The sequence below is a fragment of the Olea europaea genome, chromosome 7, assembly GCF_002742605.1.
Source record: "Olea europaea var. sylvestris chromosome 7, O_europaea_v1, whole genome shotgun sequence".
NCBI classification, from domain to species: domain Eukaryota; kingdom Viridiplantae; phylum Streptophyta; class Magnoliopsida; order Lamiales; family Oleaceae; genus Olea; species Olea europaea.
The window spans coordinates 20820062-20835936 of record NC_036243.1 but is presented as its reverse complement, the minus strand read 5'-3'; the positions used below and the strand labels follow the sequence as shown (position 1 = coordinate 20835936).

Below are 15875 nucleotides of genomic sequence, written 5' to 3'. Positions count from 1 at the left end.
CAAAACCCCCCCCCCCCCCAACCCCTTGCCGCCGCCACAACAAATGAATCACCCAAGATCTCCACCAACCACCACCTTAATTTTTGCATCGTTGTCACCTTAAATAGCCACCATCACAGATCTATGTGTTACCACCACCCCCTTTGCATAGCTGCCACCATCTGAGCCACCGCCAACACCTCTTATACCACCATTGCCGCTGTCACCATCTTTTACCACAACCTATTCTTCCTCCACCTTGCTGCCACCACCCCTTTTGCAACCGCAGGTAACGCGAAGAAATTACAAATATTCACTTTTGAGGAAAAATATGTATTTTTGAACACATTGTAGATGGGGTATTTTTTAACTTTCTGAAGAAAAGTAGGAAAGTTTTGATGATATCCCTAAAACAAATATGTCCCTACCACCAGCAACAGTCAAGCTTTTATATTGGACCGCCACATATCACGGCCATGCCTGTGCTGGGCCAGGACAAATTACCCCTCTAAACAAGTAATTCATCATTATTTGGCAAGGGGAGGAAAAAAAAACTGCTGTCTGTGCTATAGAACAGCTGTAATAATTACGGATCAAATAAATTAAGCTGAGCATTACTCAAGAACAAGGAGTATGATGTCAAGTGTCTCCAATTTGGATAAAGGGCCCACAAAAAATAAATATAAACAAAATTTCAAAAAGGTAGATCCACTGAATGACAAATGTGAGTTCTAAAAGTAAGACTTTGAGAGGAGTTACTTTCTCTGCTTCTCAAACAAAAAGGATCCATCAACCATGCATATTATCTAAAAGCCCAGCACCTCTTAGCACGCAGTCACTCATAATTTTTCGACATTTTAAGTATAATCACTGAAAAAAGTGGCAACTTATTTTTACTTGTTCAAACAAGGTTTAAGATGAGAAATTTCCATACATGATTAGAAGAAACGGCAAAAATGCGAATCAAAATATTTATTTTCAGATCAATTAAAAGTGATTATTTCTAATAGAAAACCATGATCAAGACGAAAATTAACCAATTCACTTAAATTTAAAGATTCGCAAACACCAAGGACGTCTGAAAACCATAGATCTCCAAAATCCATGCCTAAATCAAATCTGAAAACCAAAACAACATAGAAGGCAGATAACCCGTTCAATATCTAGGTAATGCAACAGATAAAAACACAAAAACTAAGTTGTAGACATATTCACAGCATTTCTTTAAAACTCTAACATGCATGGATATACATAGTACAATATATCTATTAGAACAAAAATGTAAAACGAAAATGGAAGAATAGCATCAACCTTGCAAGCAGTCACAATTTTCCGCCTCTTTCCGCACAACATCAAGAACGGCATCAATCAACTCAGCGCCTTCCGTATAATGCCCCTTTGCCCAATTATTTCCCGCCCCAGACTGCCCAAAAACAAAATTATCCGGCCGGAAGATCTGCCCATACGGGCCAGATCTGATGGAATCCATTGTCCCAGGCTCGAGATCCATTAGAACAGCCCGCGGAACATACCTTCCGCCTGAGGCCTCATTGTAATACACATTGATCCTCTCCAACTGAAGATCGAACGAACCGTCACCAGACTCACCCTTGTACCTACCTGTCGGATCAATCCCGTGCTCATCACAGATTACTTCCCAGAATTTCGACCCAATTTGGTTCCCGCATTGGCCTCCCTGAATGTGCAAGATTTCTCTCATTTTGAGTGTGTTTTTGTGGGTTTTGGTTGTTTGTGAATAATATTGATATTTGTATGGGCAGTTATTGGAAATGTTAACAGCAAGCAAGAATCATGGGAGGGAGATATTTGAAGAGGCCCGCAATTCTCTCCAATTCGTACAGTTTTTAAGTTGTTTGATCCTTCAATGATTTTTGTAACAAAAGTCGTTGGGAGAAACTGGAGAGAATTGTGTGCGGGGTGTGCCTGAGAGAAATTGGAGACATCGCGTGGTCTATCGGTTGGTGCATGCGCGCGTTTTGGCGCTTTGAACCCTCTATCCAATCCACTGCGCCAAACGGCGGAGCACGTCTGCCCACGATTAGATAAAATATGTTTTTATCAAAACTTACAATAAGCCCGTATGGTTTCATTCTTTTCTCATTAAAATAAAAAATATGATCGTTATCTATCACATCAAGTCATTAAATTTGAATTATGTAGAATTCGTAATGGCTATATTTTTCATTCTCATTCTCATTTTCATTCTCCCAGAAATGAGAAATAAACAGGGGCTAAATATTTATGTTTCATTTTGGGGGAAAAAAATATAATAATAAAATAAAATTTTGGGGAAAGATATATTGTGAAGCACAAAAACTGTTTTTAAATTATTGATCTAGATGTTGTCAATATATAGTTTGTCAATCTATTTTGTACAAATAGCATGATTCTATTTCAAAATAGTAATTTTTTGAGTGAATTGTCCAAAAAGCCACTGAATTTTGCAAAAAGTTTTCAAGGGGTTATTGAATTTTAAAAATCACCTAAATGGTCACTGAACTTTATAAAAGGTTTATACAAGATCACTGAACTTTAAAAATCACCTAAATGGTCATTGAACTTTGCGAAAAATTTTCACGATATTACTAAATTTAGTGACTCCGTGAAAATTTTTTGCAAAATTCAGTGACCATTTAAGTAATTTTTAAAATTTAGTGACTCCTTGAAAATTTTTTATAAAGTTCAGTGATCATTTGGACAATTCACTTGTAATTTATTTTTTTTGAAAAATGTATGATTAACCAAAAAAAAATGAATTTATGTTACATATTACTTTATTAGAGAATATGTAATTGAAAAGAAGAGAAAAAATACATTTTGAATAAAATGGAGCTCGAACATGAACTTACTTTATCATCAAAATTAGGCCTAACTGACAATCATTATTTGAAAATCATTTTTTTTTTCAATATATTCATTTTCAATCATATATTAATACAATAAAGTATTTTCCACATAAATTCGCAAATTTCCTACTTTTTAGTTACCCATTCTTCTAAAAATCAATATTCAAAACATTGTTTTTTACAAATAATGATCATGCTTAATGAAGTGGATTGTTCATAGTTCGTAGGGACTAAAATTGCAAAATTTTCCATCATGTCCTTGCCGCCTTGCCTAGCTCCGAATGAGGCAGGAAATCACGAATCTATTTATTTTACCAACCATGCTTGTTGTACAGCATGGTGTACAGCCCCCTCACACATGAGGGGGCCCACCATTCATAGTTCGTAGGGACATTGATTGCAAAATTTCCCATCATGTCCTTGCCGCCTTGCCTAGCTCCGAATGAGGCAGGAAATCATGAATCTATTTATTTTACCAACCATGCTTGTTGTACACCATTCTACATTCACACGAGGAGGCCCACCATTGTGTGAGAGGACTGTACAAGCATGGTATACAACCACCATAATCCTAATTTTACTATGAGCCTGTTTGATCCTTAACTTTAAGCTAAGAATGCATTTCATAACAATAGATTGATCAAAAATGTACAATCAAAAAATAAGAAAAAAATTTAGACTGAAGTGCAATATCATTTTATTGAATAATGTATGATTAAAAAGAAGAGAGTAAAAAATATATTTTAAAAATACCATGAATCAAACAATCCTATGTTCTGTTTCATTTTCATATTCTCTAATTTGAATTAAATTCCTGTATGGTAGCCTAACCATATGAGTGCTATAGATGATCCCAACCTCAGATAGTGATGTTTGGCTAAGCTTATAATTACTTATGTGATAAAATAACAATCTTAACTCAAAATGAGTACGTTTTCCTTGCAAAAAAGAAGCAACTCGACTATTTTTTAACAATTTGTCAACATCAACGTACACCAAAGCTAGGATTGACTTCTCATTTTGAACCCCAAGCAAATGACACTTCAATAATTTAAATTCAGGAAGCACTGTTCTTAAAACAATCAGGAGCACAATTTTTTGCTTACTTGACAAAGAAAAGCCTTCGTTTTCTTTTCCTCTCTACAGAAAATACACACATCTAATACGTACAACAAATCTCAAATACATGTGAAGAATCAATCAGATATGCAGATAAATGCATTTCATGGAGGATTCTTCTAAGGTTGAAACCTTCCCTATCGCAGCAGAACCATACTCTCATTGCAGAACTTCTTGAAGTTCAAGCATTCATCCACTAGAAAATCACTGTCGTAGAACAAAAATATTATGTGTGGACCACGAGATTGTGAAATCTTTTGATGAAAAAACGAGGTAGTACTTACTAGATCCTCCCAGCCATTTCTGAGATTTCCCATCTGGGACTCCACGGATAATCGGTCAAAATAGGTGACTTCACTGGTGCACCATGGGAAATAAAATGCTACATCCATACATAGTAATTTCATTATATATCTGTTTAACCACAGGGATTGACATTGACTGGGTTTATCAGGAAACTGTTTCGCAAAATAACTAAGGTTCATAGCTACTACAGTTTTGCAGAGTGAGAGATTGAGTGATGGTGCTTCCTACCATCTTAATCACAAACTGATATGAAACGATGGGACCACAACATATTACTGATTTAAGCATAAAAAGTGAGGCAACTAAGTTTCAAAAGAAATAATTTTTTATTGGTCAAAGTTGGATATGAGCAAGTTGCTCAGTTTGACAATATCTGAACATATTTAGAAATAAAAAGTAAGAGTTTTACTTGTTTTTGAACTTGGCCAAACATGCTCTTGACATATATAATGAGCCTTGTAAAGGTGTTACCATCCTAATTAGAAAGAAAGATAATTCACCTGTGAACTCTGGAGTATCAAAGTTGGTTTCTGCTTTGGAAATTGAAGAGGAATGGAAATATGCACCTAAAAAAAATGCTCTGAGTAAGAGTTAAAGGTAATAAAATGACAAAAACAAGGAACAGGACACCCTGGAAAACAATGGTTTCCAAAGAAGAGAACGATCAACATACAAAAGAAGAGTAACTAAATAGTATGAGAATAGCTACCTAATCTTGACAATTATTTATCACTTAAGAGAATCCTCAATGACAATAGAAAAGGCAAGTCATACCAATGAGAATGTTCTTCCATTATCAAAGTCTCATGCAGGCAATTTTTTTGGCACACGAAGTAAAATAGACAGTCAAACATCAGGTTTGCCATTCCTTTTCTTTATTCCTTTTTTTTTTAAATAATAATAATAATAATATTTTGATTTCTTTATTAATTTATTTACTTTCTATTTTTATTTATATATTTTATATATGGTGGGGTTTATGGGGGAGATACGGTCTGGCTAACCAACTGAAGAACATTTCAAATACCTAAAGCTGAACACTTAGAAAAATACGAACATTGGAAAGAATATTTTGAAATATGGAAAATAGATACAAATTAAAGTTTAATATCTAAACAAACAGGGACATAGTTGCCATCCTGGTGCAGTACACCAGATCTATATTTCCTGGTGACAAATCAACAAAATTTTTGAAAAAATATTCTCTGCAGTATTTCCTGCCATAGAAAGTGTTCTTTCAAACCATGAATGAATTAACATCCATATAAGGATCCAGGTAAAGATGATCCCTCGTTAACTTGCTATGAATTGTTCTCCAACTACTACAAAAAAAAAAAAAATTGTAGATGATTAAACACCAAAGAAGGTCACTTTATACCATTAATCCATGATTGGTAAGCAGTATTAAATGAATAAGATTTTAGCCTCTCTTTCTCTTCTTAGTGTCCAGGCTATCTAATCCTTCCTTGCTATTGATGTTTTACCTTGAAATAGGATAACTTCCCATGGAACTCCCAGGTAACAAAATAATAAGTTAAACCTTACTCCAATAAACTATTAGTCAGGTATACACATTCATTTTTGCCACTCCATCGATCTAGTTCTATTCTACTTTAAACTCCCAGACAAACGGCAAGAGATCCAGTACATAAATGTTGTTAACAAGCGTCAATGTCGTCTCGTCCCCCAACTCACTAATTCTCTACAACAATCTCATCTTCAAACCATCAACATAAACATGCCAACCTTTTGATCGCATCCTTGATCAAGAAATTTACACTTCTGTAGATATCAGGCAGAAAATGGCAACTTTTGATTCAACGTTTCATGGTGAGAGAAGAGGGAAATTTTTGGAGGTGTAAAGGTAACTCAGTAAGACTTAAAATTTATATGATTAAGCTAGGAACAAGAAAAGTTGCTTAAACATAATTCAAATGCACAACTCTGAACAGAGAAGCAGAACAAGACTAAAAGGAAGTAAATAAAAACTTAATTTACAAAAGTTATTGAGCCATTTCCATGTTATCCAAAATATTATCCATTGGGCAACACTTTCATTAGATGCAATAAATATGTGAAAGCAAAGATACATGAAGTGCTCAAGAATGTCCTACTAGAAAAGTGAACACCCCAGAATTAGCCAAGAAAGTCGCCTTTCTGCAGAAGACCTGGAAATTAGAGCAAGGGATTAGCATCTCTCTTTATCAACCAATATAGCAATTAGCAGTCAATTATTTGAAGTTAATGAAGCCAAACCGGATCAGCTTCCAATGGTCTTCCAAACAGAGGCTCCAAAACCATTATAAACTTTCTTCTTACTTCGATTGATGAGACTGCATCTATAATCTGTCGAGAAACAATAGAAAATATTACAGTAAAAAGTGGGACCAATCAATCCAATGAGCGTTATTGTGGTTATAATTTACTTAGAAGACAAAATCATGTCAAGTTGAAAGATAAACTTTTTATAGAATGCGGCAAACCTGTGCTTGCAGCATCTCCTCTAAAGTTGGAAGATATTCAGCCATGCACCTGTAGAGGGAAAAGGAAAGGCAAATTTGAGACTTGACAACAAAAAAGACTGAACCTTCAGAAAGGAGACAGTCAAGAGTATATTGAAAAGATTTACAGTAAGAGATCACAAACTTACATCCCCTCTAACCAAGGAGGAAGTTTAAAATCATCAATAGAAAATAGAGCTTTCAATTCAGTGGGAGACACCAATTTCAAGCGTGGGGCTGAAGGTGACCTTTTACCAACTGGAAATATAACCTACAGGCATATTTAATTTGGTGAAACAATAAGTTTAAAAATGACCCATTGATACTTTTGAAAGGCTTGAGGTGAAAATGGTGGATTATCACAAAGTAACACTAAAACAATTGTTTCTGGAGTTTATATTTCAATTGTTTAGTAAATGAGAACATATTATTTAAGCGGTGGAGAATTTCAATTTATTTTAAGTGATGGAGAGTAGGATTTGAATTTATTCAAAAGATGTCTCACAACAAGTACTAATAAAACTCTTTGCAAACAACCAAAATATGTGATGGGGTATTGTAAGCAACAAAGTGGCCTTTCCACCACAATCTATAAAGATTCAGCCCTTTCTCACTCCGAATTCAAAAGGCAAATAAAAAATGTTACTAATAAAACCTTTTCCCTGATATACAGAACAGAATTATTAGGTCCTTTTCAATTGATTGTGGAAATCATAGCTTCCTGATACCAGGTAAATTGGATTGTTTACACTGATATCCTACAACATCATGCATGTGTGTGTGCAGCAGGGGGAGCCTTTATCAACTGAATGCAGAGAACAAGTAAAGATGACCAGTAAAGAAGGACACAAAAAGTGAGGTGACGCAAACACATGATATTAGTCTTTTCATCTACTTATAATTTAATCTATATTTAAAGGGCCAAAAGGTCCAGAACCTTCAGACAAACTAACCTGTAAGTATATCTTTTGCGGACGTTTCCAGGTGGACCCAGGAACCAATTTATTTATATCCATCTCCAATAAAGGTACTGCAAATCTGACCTCTTCTGACTACACAACAATTAATGGCACAGCGACCACCAAGAGAGTTAACTTACATAGAAACATACAACAGTGGTCCATGGCATGATGAAAAATTGTCGGTCATCCTAAATTACCTTGTCAATGCCTGAACTCGTACACATTTCAATTCCCTGAGAAAATACGAAGAACTTCAAACAGTTTTCTAGGCCTCATGCAAAATTCAAGTCAACAAGAGAAGCATTTTCTTTGAAGTCAAAAATTATGAAAAGACACATACATCCAAAACGCAAAAACGAGGACTGAGGTGCATATAACATGCAAGCATCCAAGGGTCAATTCTAGTTGCATATATTCCTACCAAAGTAAATGGAGAGAGAAACTTCAACATATATGATGTCAACCATAAGTGAAATAAGGCCCATGTAAACTAGATCGTATCTCCCTGCATGGGTTTAGACCTACTTGCACCTCCTAACACGCATTTCACAGAACATGGGAAACCAAAAACTAATTATCAACTGATTGAGATCAAGCTCTAAAGATAAACACATATAACTCCTCAAACAAAAGAGGTATATGATTCTTTCATCAACCTACTGATCTCAACACACAACCAAACATTGTAAAAAAAACTTATATATAAAGGTCCCACTTTTTTGCTCGATTCGAACTTCTAAAATATTTGAAAGATGAAATTTTATGCTGAAAACAGGGCATGCAAAATTGACATTAATTATGTATGACAACTTCAATAATTTACACTACCAAATAACAATCAAAGTAACATCTCTGATGCCTAAATACAAGACCAGTTGTATGCACAATCTATCGTTACAATATCAGGCTGTATGCATTATCATATTGTCTGTATTGTAACTATTCAATCTTCACATTGCCAAGTTTCTCATCAGCATTGAATGATGGAAGTGTTGTGTAAGAATTCCAAATTGCATTTTTAGCACACCTTAGTATAAGCCTCAAATGATAGAGAAAGAGTTAAATAAAACTACACTCGAGCAAGAAAGGGATCACCTTACACACCTGGAAATGCAAAGAAAATGCACAACGCTCAAGCTTTTTTAATCCAGAGATGGAAACTCATTTAACACTAACCTCTCTTGAAAGCATAGTGCTGAGTTCGAACTTCAATCTATCATCATCAACATCTCCAACACGTTTCTTCTGGTATGTCGTGTATGCATCCCTTGAATACATAATGAATCAAAGACCCCAAAACTCACAACGCAGTAAAGTTTTCCATGTTATACAGAAATTATATTGTAAAAAACCCTAACCTGAGCTCAATAATAAGACGCAACAGCCGACTGGGGTCCTTGCTGTTCCAATCAGCCAAACCATTTTTAGAAGATTTTGAGTCCACAGCTTCGTTGAGCCCATTATACGGCGAAAAACTTTCATCTTCAGGCCCAAATATTATATCCGGAGCCGCCAATGGATATACAGCGTTGTATATCACATCCCCTACATTTCAGTTTCCCGATAACAGTAAACAATTAAAAATTTCAACCACAACAAAAACATTAAAGAACACAATCTGTAAATTATTCTGACATTTGATATAGTCAAGGCAAAAGGGGATGACTAAAGTGAATCGATCAAGCAGGCTAGGGTTTTTGCAGCCAGACCACATTTGATCCACCTGCAACATCATATTTATTAAACAAAATTAGCAATCCTCCTATCCAAAATAACCTTGAGTTTATGACAGTGTTCGCGAATACATGTACATGATTTCAAGAGGTGATGAGCATCTACCTTGATGGGAAAAGAGGAGTGGTTGATGAGATAATTTAGCTGTGCAGCGATGAGCGGCGGTACGGTGTCGATCGCCATAGTTGCTGTGTTTTGGGGGATTACTAAAACACTGTTAAAGTGTAGAAAACTACCAATCTGGAGTATATATTTGGGGGCAAAAGGAGGGAAGTATTCGGCCTCCGGGTTATAATATATTCACGGGCTTTAGAATAATTAAGATCCACTTTCCCTGTAATTAAAGTAATCCAAAATGATTAGAAAAAAAAAATTGCAATTAGCTCATTTCATCGAGCTAGTCGGGGGCAATTTTCAATTATAATTTCAAACGTTAGGAAAGATTCTACATCCCGTTTTGAAGTGCTTAAGAAGCACTTTGTCTTTGTAATGCAAAATCATTCCACAATGAGGTCGTAATAACGAGATAAAAATGATTGCACAAAAATAAATTTAATAAATCTAATTCATGCCAATCACCTCTTATGGCTTATTTTCGTGCAATATTTCTCAATCATCGGGTAAGTTATTGGTATCATTGTAAAGATTAAAAGGTTAATTATAAAGATATGTTTGAATTCCTTTTTTGTCGGTCCAAATTATAGATCACTTTTTAGGTTTCTAATGTCTTTATTTAATGTACTTTGTTATCAACAAATATAAATTAATCATATTTAAACAATTATTTAATGTAGGGTTATAATAGGGGGAAAAAACTATATTTTCAATTATATTAATTACATTTTCTTAATTTGTGTCAAAATGGAAACAATCCTATTTTTTTGAAACAAAAGTTCCAGTCGGCACAACTAAATGGTATCCCTTTGCGGTTAATGAACGTGATCGATCAGTTGATTCAATAATTTTTTCTGCTACATTACAAAAGTGAAAAAGAGAGAAAAAAAAATAATAATAATAATAAAATCATCGCAGATTGCTTTTGCCTTGCAGAAATATGATCCATAACTAACACAGACGCCATTGAGCTAGAAAATGTTCTGAAACACGAGCTACATGATCCCTTACTCCCGAATTGATTCAAAAACCGACTGGGAACCATCGAGGAGGAAACTTTAATGCCATTTACAACATGACAAGTAAATGTTCTAGTCCAGATTCCAAACCTGCAATCGTTAAGTGGAAGAAAATGATCGAACACCAAATGCTAAAAAGACTAGCCATTTGCAATTAAGCCTAATCACAATTAGGATCACACTAATAAACAGAAAGAAATACGAAGCCAAGAAAAGTGCACACTGGTTTATACTAGGCACACTCCAATCCTAACTTCGTAATGTTGTTGTCAAATTCTCAAAAGAATAGTGTATTACCTGGAGTTTTCCATCAGAGGATCCAGCAAAAAGCCTCTGTCCTTCAAAGTCTGTAGCCAAGGACAAAACTTTTGCATTTCCCACACATCCCGTTTTAATGTAAGCAATCTTGGTCACCCTTTCTTTTAACCACACTTCTATTATTCCACACTTTGTAGACGTAAATAGGAAGTCACTGTTTACAGCCATCCGTTGAATGTCAAAACCAGTTGACAATGATCCTATAACCGCCTTGCTGGAGAGTGAGAATACCTTACGCGTGCGAGTTATTATAGTCGGGGAAAAGTTAGTTCATTCAGAAATTGATTGCGAGTTTTGGCAATAAAAATGAGATAACTAGGAGTTCATACCTTGCCTGCTATACCATCAACTAGTGAACCACCAGCAAATAAAAGGCCGTTGTAAATTTGTAAAGAGTATATTGTTTGTTTCCCTAGCAATTTTTTTGCACCAGAACAGAATGTAGTTGAAGCAAGATTTCTTAAATCCACCTCCTGTCATCAATTTCCAAATTCTCAGTACAGTAAAGATTATTTTAAGCATCTATTTCCACTATTATCAACATATTCCCTTCAAAAACTATGTGCATTAGCAGAATACCTGGCAAAGGGAAACTAAGAGCATGTTTGGCTATTGACATTTTTAAAAAAGAGAGGTAATAGCACTTGTTAATAACTACTGCTTCAAGTTGGATACGTTACTTTTTCTTGCCTTCTAAAAAATAAGAATAAAATAAAAATGTTAATTTGACAAGTAACTTTTACCGTATTATTAATAGAGTAAATTGCATGTATTCAATTTTGACCATTAAATAATATATATATATATTTTTTTTAACACTTAAAAGTAAACTTTTCAAGTTAACCAAACATTCTCATAGAATGCAACATTTTTGTGGCGGTTAAGATTAATTTCTTCTCACCATATAATATGTGTTACCTGGATACTATAACCAGAGCAACCGCAGTAGAGTTTATCATCTGTCAAGGCTAGGCACTTAACATTTTTGTTGAAGTTAACATGTTTTGGAGCTCCTGACCAATTATAGACCTGCAAGATTTTGATGTTTACAATATCAGAATTTTATCGACGTCCAAGTTATCAAGAGAGTTTAGAGTACCAACCTTAACTCCAGTTCCTTGAGATGAAAAGCATGCGACTTTGTCATTAGCTATCAACTCGTGGACTATCTCTTTTACATCATGAACTCGAATGCAATGGATTTCCTCTTGTTTGATTGACCATACCTATCGATTAAGGTCAATGCAAAAGAATGAGAAGAAAATTACAAGAAACCACTTACTGAGAAGAAAATTACAAGAAACCACTTACTGAGAAGAAAATTACAAGAAACCACTTACTGAGAAGAAAATTACAAGAAACCACTTACTGAGAAGAAAATTACAAGAAACCACTTACTGAGAAGAAAATTACAAGAAACCACTTACTGAGAAGAAAATTACAAGAAACCACTTACTGAGAAGAAAATTACAAGAAACCACTTACTTTGCCTTGAAGTAGATAAATACTAGCATGTAGGATGATGCATCACAATATACATTTATGGCATGTTTGCGAGGGAGGATTAGATAGTTTTGGACAGTATGAAAATAAGCTAAAATCTTGTTTGTTGTACTGTGTATCCCCATCTAGTATTGTGTCAAGCAAGCATTTAGAGGGATTCAGTGAGCCTTTTGCAAATCTTCGAGCTATCATCAGTTTTGTTCCGTTTATGGATACATTCCTTTTGACTTGTAAACATGGTTGAATATTTATATATCGCAGAAGTATAAAATGTGGACTTACTCGGATAGTTTTGTCCAAAGATCCACTGTACAATTTGTCACATGGAGGAGGAACATAAAGGCATGTGACAGCTTTTGAGTGTTCACGAACTTCCTGAATCAATCGGGGAACTCTCCTTCTGGCATCCCACACCTGAATAGAGGGGGGAAAGTCTTGAAGATAAATTAGGAAAGAAGTCTCCAGTAGATGTAAAGATTAGATAGCACCTAGTATACAAGTAACAAGTACTAGAGAGTTGTGAATCGTGGTCAATAATATTCTCGTGTCCGTACTTTTATGGTTCCATCAGAATGGCTGCTTATCAAGCGGCTTCTTATAGGAACCATTGAGAGAACTTCGCCATTCATGGACACATCTAACTCCGGGCCTTCAGTGCAGGACCACAACTCTGCCTGCATTTTATCCAATTAAAGTTACACAAATATGCTTTTCCTTGAAATGCAATAAAGATTTAAGAATGTATACACCACACTCACAGCATCAACACATGGTAAGTTCATCAAAGCTTTCAATATATCACTGGCTGCTGTGGAACTCTTCTTAAGCTTCCTTAAGATTTTCCAAATAGATTTGGTATACACCCCAACTTCATTGAGTCCATCTTATAACGTGGACCATAAACGTTAGTTTCTAACCGAAAAAATGCACAACTATCAGCTCAAGGAACCAAATGTACCTGGTTCGCTAACAAATCCTCTCAAAGCAAGGGCTGCCAAAATCTTCTCCTCCAAGTTCCTTGATGACTGTAGCACATTGATGAACTTATCAAGCAAGGATTTACGAGCAGTTTCCCTGACACCACAATCAGGAAAACTGTAGAGCATGTGCACAAGCCAGGTGGCCACAAGAACGCAAGATTTTGCTATCTCTACCGAATTGCTCTTAAAACATTCCTCTAGAGCTTTAAAAATCGCCCCTTTCTCATGGTTAGAAAGCACAAAGGCTACTCTTTTTTCCCAAGACCTTGCTGCTTTCTCTTCTTCTTTCTATTCACATGAATTCAAAAGTTAAAATACATGCGGAAAACAAATAAAGCTTTTAACAATCAATTCAAGTGTCAGTAAGTAGGCCTAGATACCTTTACCTAGCTTAAATGGACTTCACAATAAATAGGGGGAAAAAGTTGTTAACAATTAATAAAAAACCCGAAACTACAGAACTCTATACCGTGTTATCAGTAACTTCTGTTTCGTTTCTTTTAATTTCTTCCCCTTTCATCAAGGCATTATAGGGTTGATCAAACCCTGCTGTCTTTAGCAACAAAGCTTCCATGCAGGACTTCCCTGAGGTACTCAAATGCCCCGAAATAGATGATAGGGCATGTAGAGACATAACTTGAGAAGATGGGAAGTCTCTTCTCTGAAGTGCTTCTAGCAGTGCTTCCATGGCTTCTTCCCTGTAGATGCTCATCTTCCGAGGAACGACCTAATGAAACAAAAAATTAACCAAATCACATGGTATAGAGGGGACATGTGGTCTTTTAGTAACATTCATGATGATGAAGAATACTAACCAACAGATCAAGCTGGAGAAGAAGGGTGGCAACGGCAGGTTTCTGCTTCATTGGAGACATTTGTAAATAGACTAGAAGTGCATGCATTGTATTAAATGCCCCTTCATCTTTAATTATCTGCAGAATATGGTTGCTCAATGTTCTACTGCGTGACAGAGAAATGAGTGTGCTTATTATTAGTATTACTGAAATAGGAAGAACTGTAAAATTTATAAAAAAAGAAAAAAGAAAAAATGGTTTCATGATTCACATTAATATTCTTATTCTTGTATATTTCGCAACAGTAGTTGAGAACAAGCTCAAAGATTTGTTGCTGTGCAATATCTATAGGATAAACCAAAGACAAATTTTTAAAGATTTATATCATGTAAATGGGAGCCAACAAAATTCAAACCTGACAGGTCTGGTCCCTGACCCACTTCAAAACTAAAGCTCATAATTTCTCAAAGCCATGCAGATATTATTACACAAAAGGAGGGTCCACCGATCGACATGTCAAGAATACTTCTCACTACAGTGAAACAATAAACCAAGTCAAAGGTCTAGAGAAAAGAGCTTTAATTAGGAAAATGAGCCTTGATCAGACCAAAGGCCCAAGCTAAAGCTATTGAGCTTGCATCACTTCAGGGTTAGCATGTAAGTGTTATGCCCTAGATCCAATCGATTTAGGTTGTAAACACTTTTAATATGTTTAATGTATTTAAGTTTGGCAAGATCTACTATTTATTTAAATTAATTTTGTGATAAATAATTTTAAATAATAGAGTCCAAAGATCCAAGTTTAAGTAATTTGTTAATCACGAGGAGTTGTGATTGTGAGATACAAATTACGTATGATTGAGTCTTGAATAATCCGTGGCCGTAAGTAATAACGAGATACGGATATCGTTATTACAGGTAGACCATCACGTGTGACATTTCTTACTTGTGAAGTAAGTAGCTGATCTCACGAGTTAAAGTGTGGTGATACTTAAATGAACACGTGGATGTTTTATTATAGAACAAAACATTGGAGACCCGTTAAGAAATTCCACATGGATAACTATCTGAGTGTCAGTGGTTAATCTCTAACGTTCGGTAATGGAATTGGTCCTATGACTTGAGGTCATCATAGTGCCTTGTATGAGAACAGTCATGCTTTGACGGTATTGGATGTTGCTCTACCAAGGGCCGCTAATACTGTATCGTTCGGGTATGTCAAGAACCATATAAAGATTGTGAATGACCAATAGAGGATTCGTCACTCTTAGATAGTAAGAGATTGTGATCTGCATTTCGTTCAATTAAATCAATAACGAAATTCTTGGCCAAAGTATACACATAGCCCCTGTTTGGCCCCCATTAAATTACTTTCCATTACATTCTATTTTTCTTTTTCCTATTTTCAACCACACAATCTTTTATAAAATAATATTACACGTAAATAAAAAAAAAATTCCTTCTTTTTCAACCACTCATTTTTTCAACAAAACACTATTCCTCCTATTTTCATTATCAAAAATGAGGGTCAAACAGGGGCATAAGTCGAAAATGAGTTTTCAACTAATATTGATTTAATAGTAGAATGAAAGATATGATCGATAATCGAGATTGACACACTTTCATATCTCATAATTGATCAGATCATATTGACGAAGGGATTATAGTTTCATGGTAAA

General features: G+C 35.2%; 3 protein-coding genes across 3 annotated transcripts in view; all 3 read right to left on the bottom strand.

Annotated features, from left to right (window-relative positions):
* The window catches only part of LOC111397384 (tubulin beta-1 chain), a 4661-nt gene extending 2764 nt beyond the window's left edge, over positions 1 to 1897 (bottom strand). Inside the window, exon 1 of the mRNA XM_023024284.1 lies at positions 1291 to 1897. Within this exon, the coding sequence (XP_022880052.1) occupies positions 1291 to 1699 (409 nt within the window). The 5' untranslated portion in view covers positions 1700 to 1897. The remainder of the gene's footprint in view (positions 1 to 1290) is intronic.
* A 1940-nt stretch (positions 1898 to 3837) lies between these two features.
* Positions 3838 to 9766, bottom strand: LOC111397383 (BRISC and BRCA1-A complex member 2). The gene is made up of 13 exons (XM_023024282.1): positions 9574 to 9766; positions 9370 to 9457; positions 9093 to 9279; positions 8911 to 9001; positions 7932 to 7967; positions 7726 to 7824; positions 6922 to 7043; positions 6755 to 6803; positions 6528 to 6617; positions 6386 to 6439; positions 4772 to 4837; positions 4250 to 4347; positions 3838 to 4172 (listed from the first exon to the last, which is right to left on the bottom strand). Exons 1-13 carry the CDS (start codon positions 9649 to 9651, stop codon positions 4103 to 4105), a joined length of 1128 nt encoding a protein of 375 aa, XP_022880050.1. The 5' UTR covers positions 9652 to 9766; the 3' UTR covers positions 3838 to 4102.
* Positions 9767 to 10361: 595 nt separating this feature from the next.
* Positions 10362 to 14475, bottom strand: LOC111397382 (putative E3 ubiquitin-protein ligase LIN). Its single transcript, XM_023024281.1, has 11 exons — positions 14218 to 14475; positions 13872 to 14129; positions 13381 to 13690; positions 13181 to 13305; positions 12977 to 13096; positions 12705 to 12836; positions 12023 to 12145; positions 11838 to 11948; positions 11249 to 11392; positions 10899 to 11150; positions 10362 to 10691 (listed from the first exon to the last, which is right to left on the bottom strand). The coding sequence occupies exons 1-11, from the start codon at positions 14458 to 14460 to the stop codon at positions 10674 to 10676; spliced, it is 1836 nt and encodes a 611-aa protein (XP_022880049.1). The 5' UTR covers positions 14461 to 14475; the 3' UTR covers positions 10362 to 10673.
* Positions 14476 to 15875: the final 1400 nt, after the last annotated feature.

Excerpts from the sequence above, each read along its gene's own strand:
- LOC111397383 (XM_023024282.1), bottom strand. The coding sequence starts at position 9,651 with ATGGCGATCGACACCGTACCGCCGCTCATCGCTGCACAGCTAAATTAT. Across the intron at positions 4,838-6,385 it reads CTGGGGTGTTCACTTTTCTA|GTGCATATTTCCATTCCTCT; the intron begins GTAGGACATTCT and ends CATTTTTTTTAG. Across the intron at positions 4,173-4,249 it reads GAAATGGCTGGGAGGATCTA|TGATTTTCTAGTGGATGAAT; the intron begins GTAAGTACTACC and ends GTTCTACGACAG.
- LOC111397382 (XM_023024281.1), bottom strand. The coding sequence starts at position 14,460 with ATGAAACCATTTTTTCTTTTTTCTTTTTTTATAAATTTTACAGTTCTT. Across the intron at positions 12,837-12,976 it reads ATTCTGATGGAACCATAAAA|GTGTGGGATGCCAGAAGGAG; the intron begins GTACGGACACGA and ends CCCTCTATTCAG. Across the intron at positions 11,393-11,837 it reads GCTCTGGTTATAGTATCCAG|GAGGTGGATTTAAGAAATCT; the intron begins GTAACACATATT and ends AATTGATGACAG.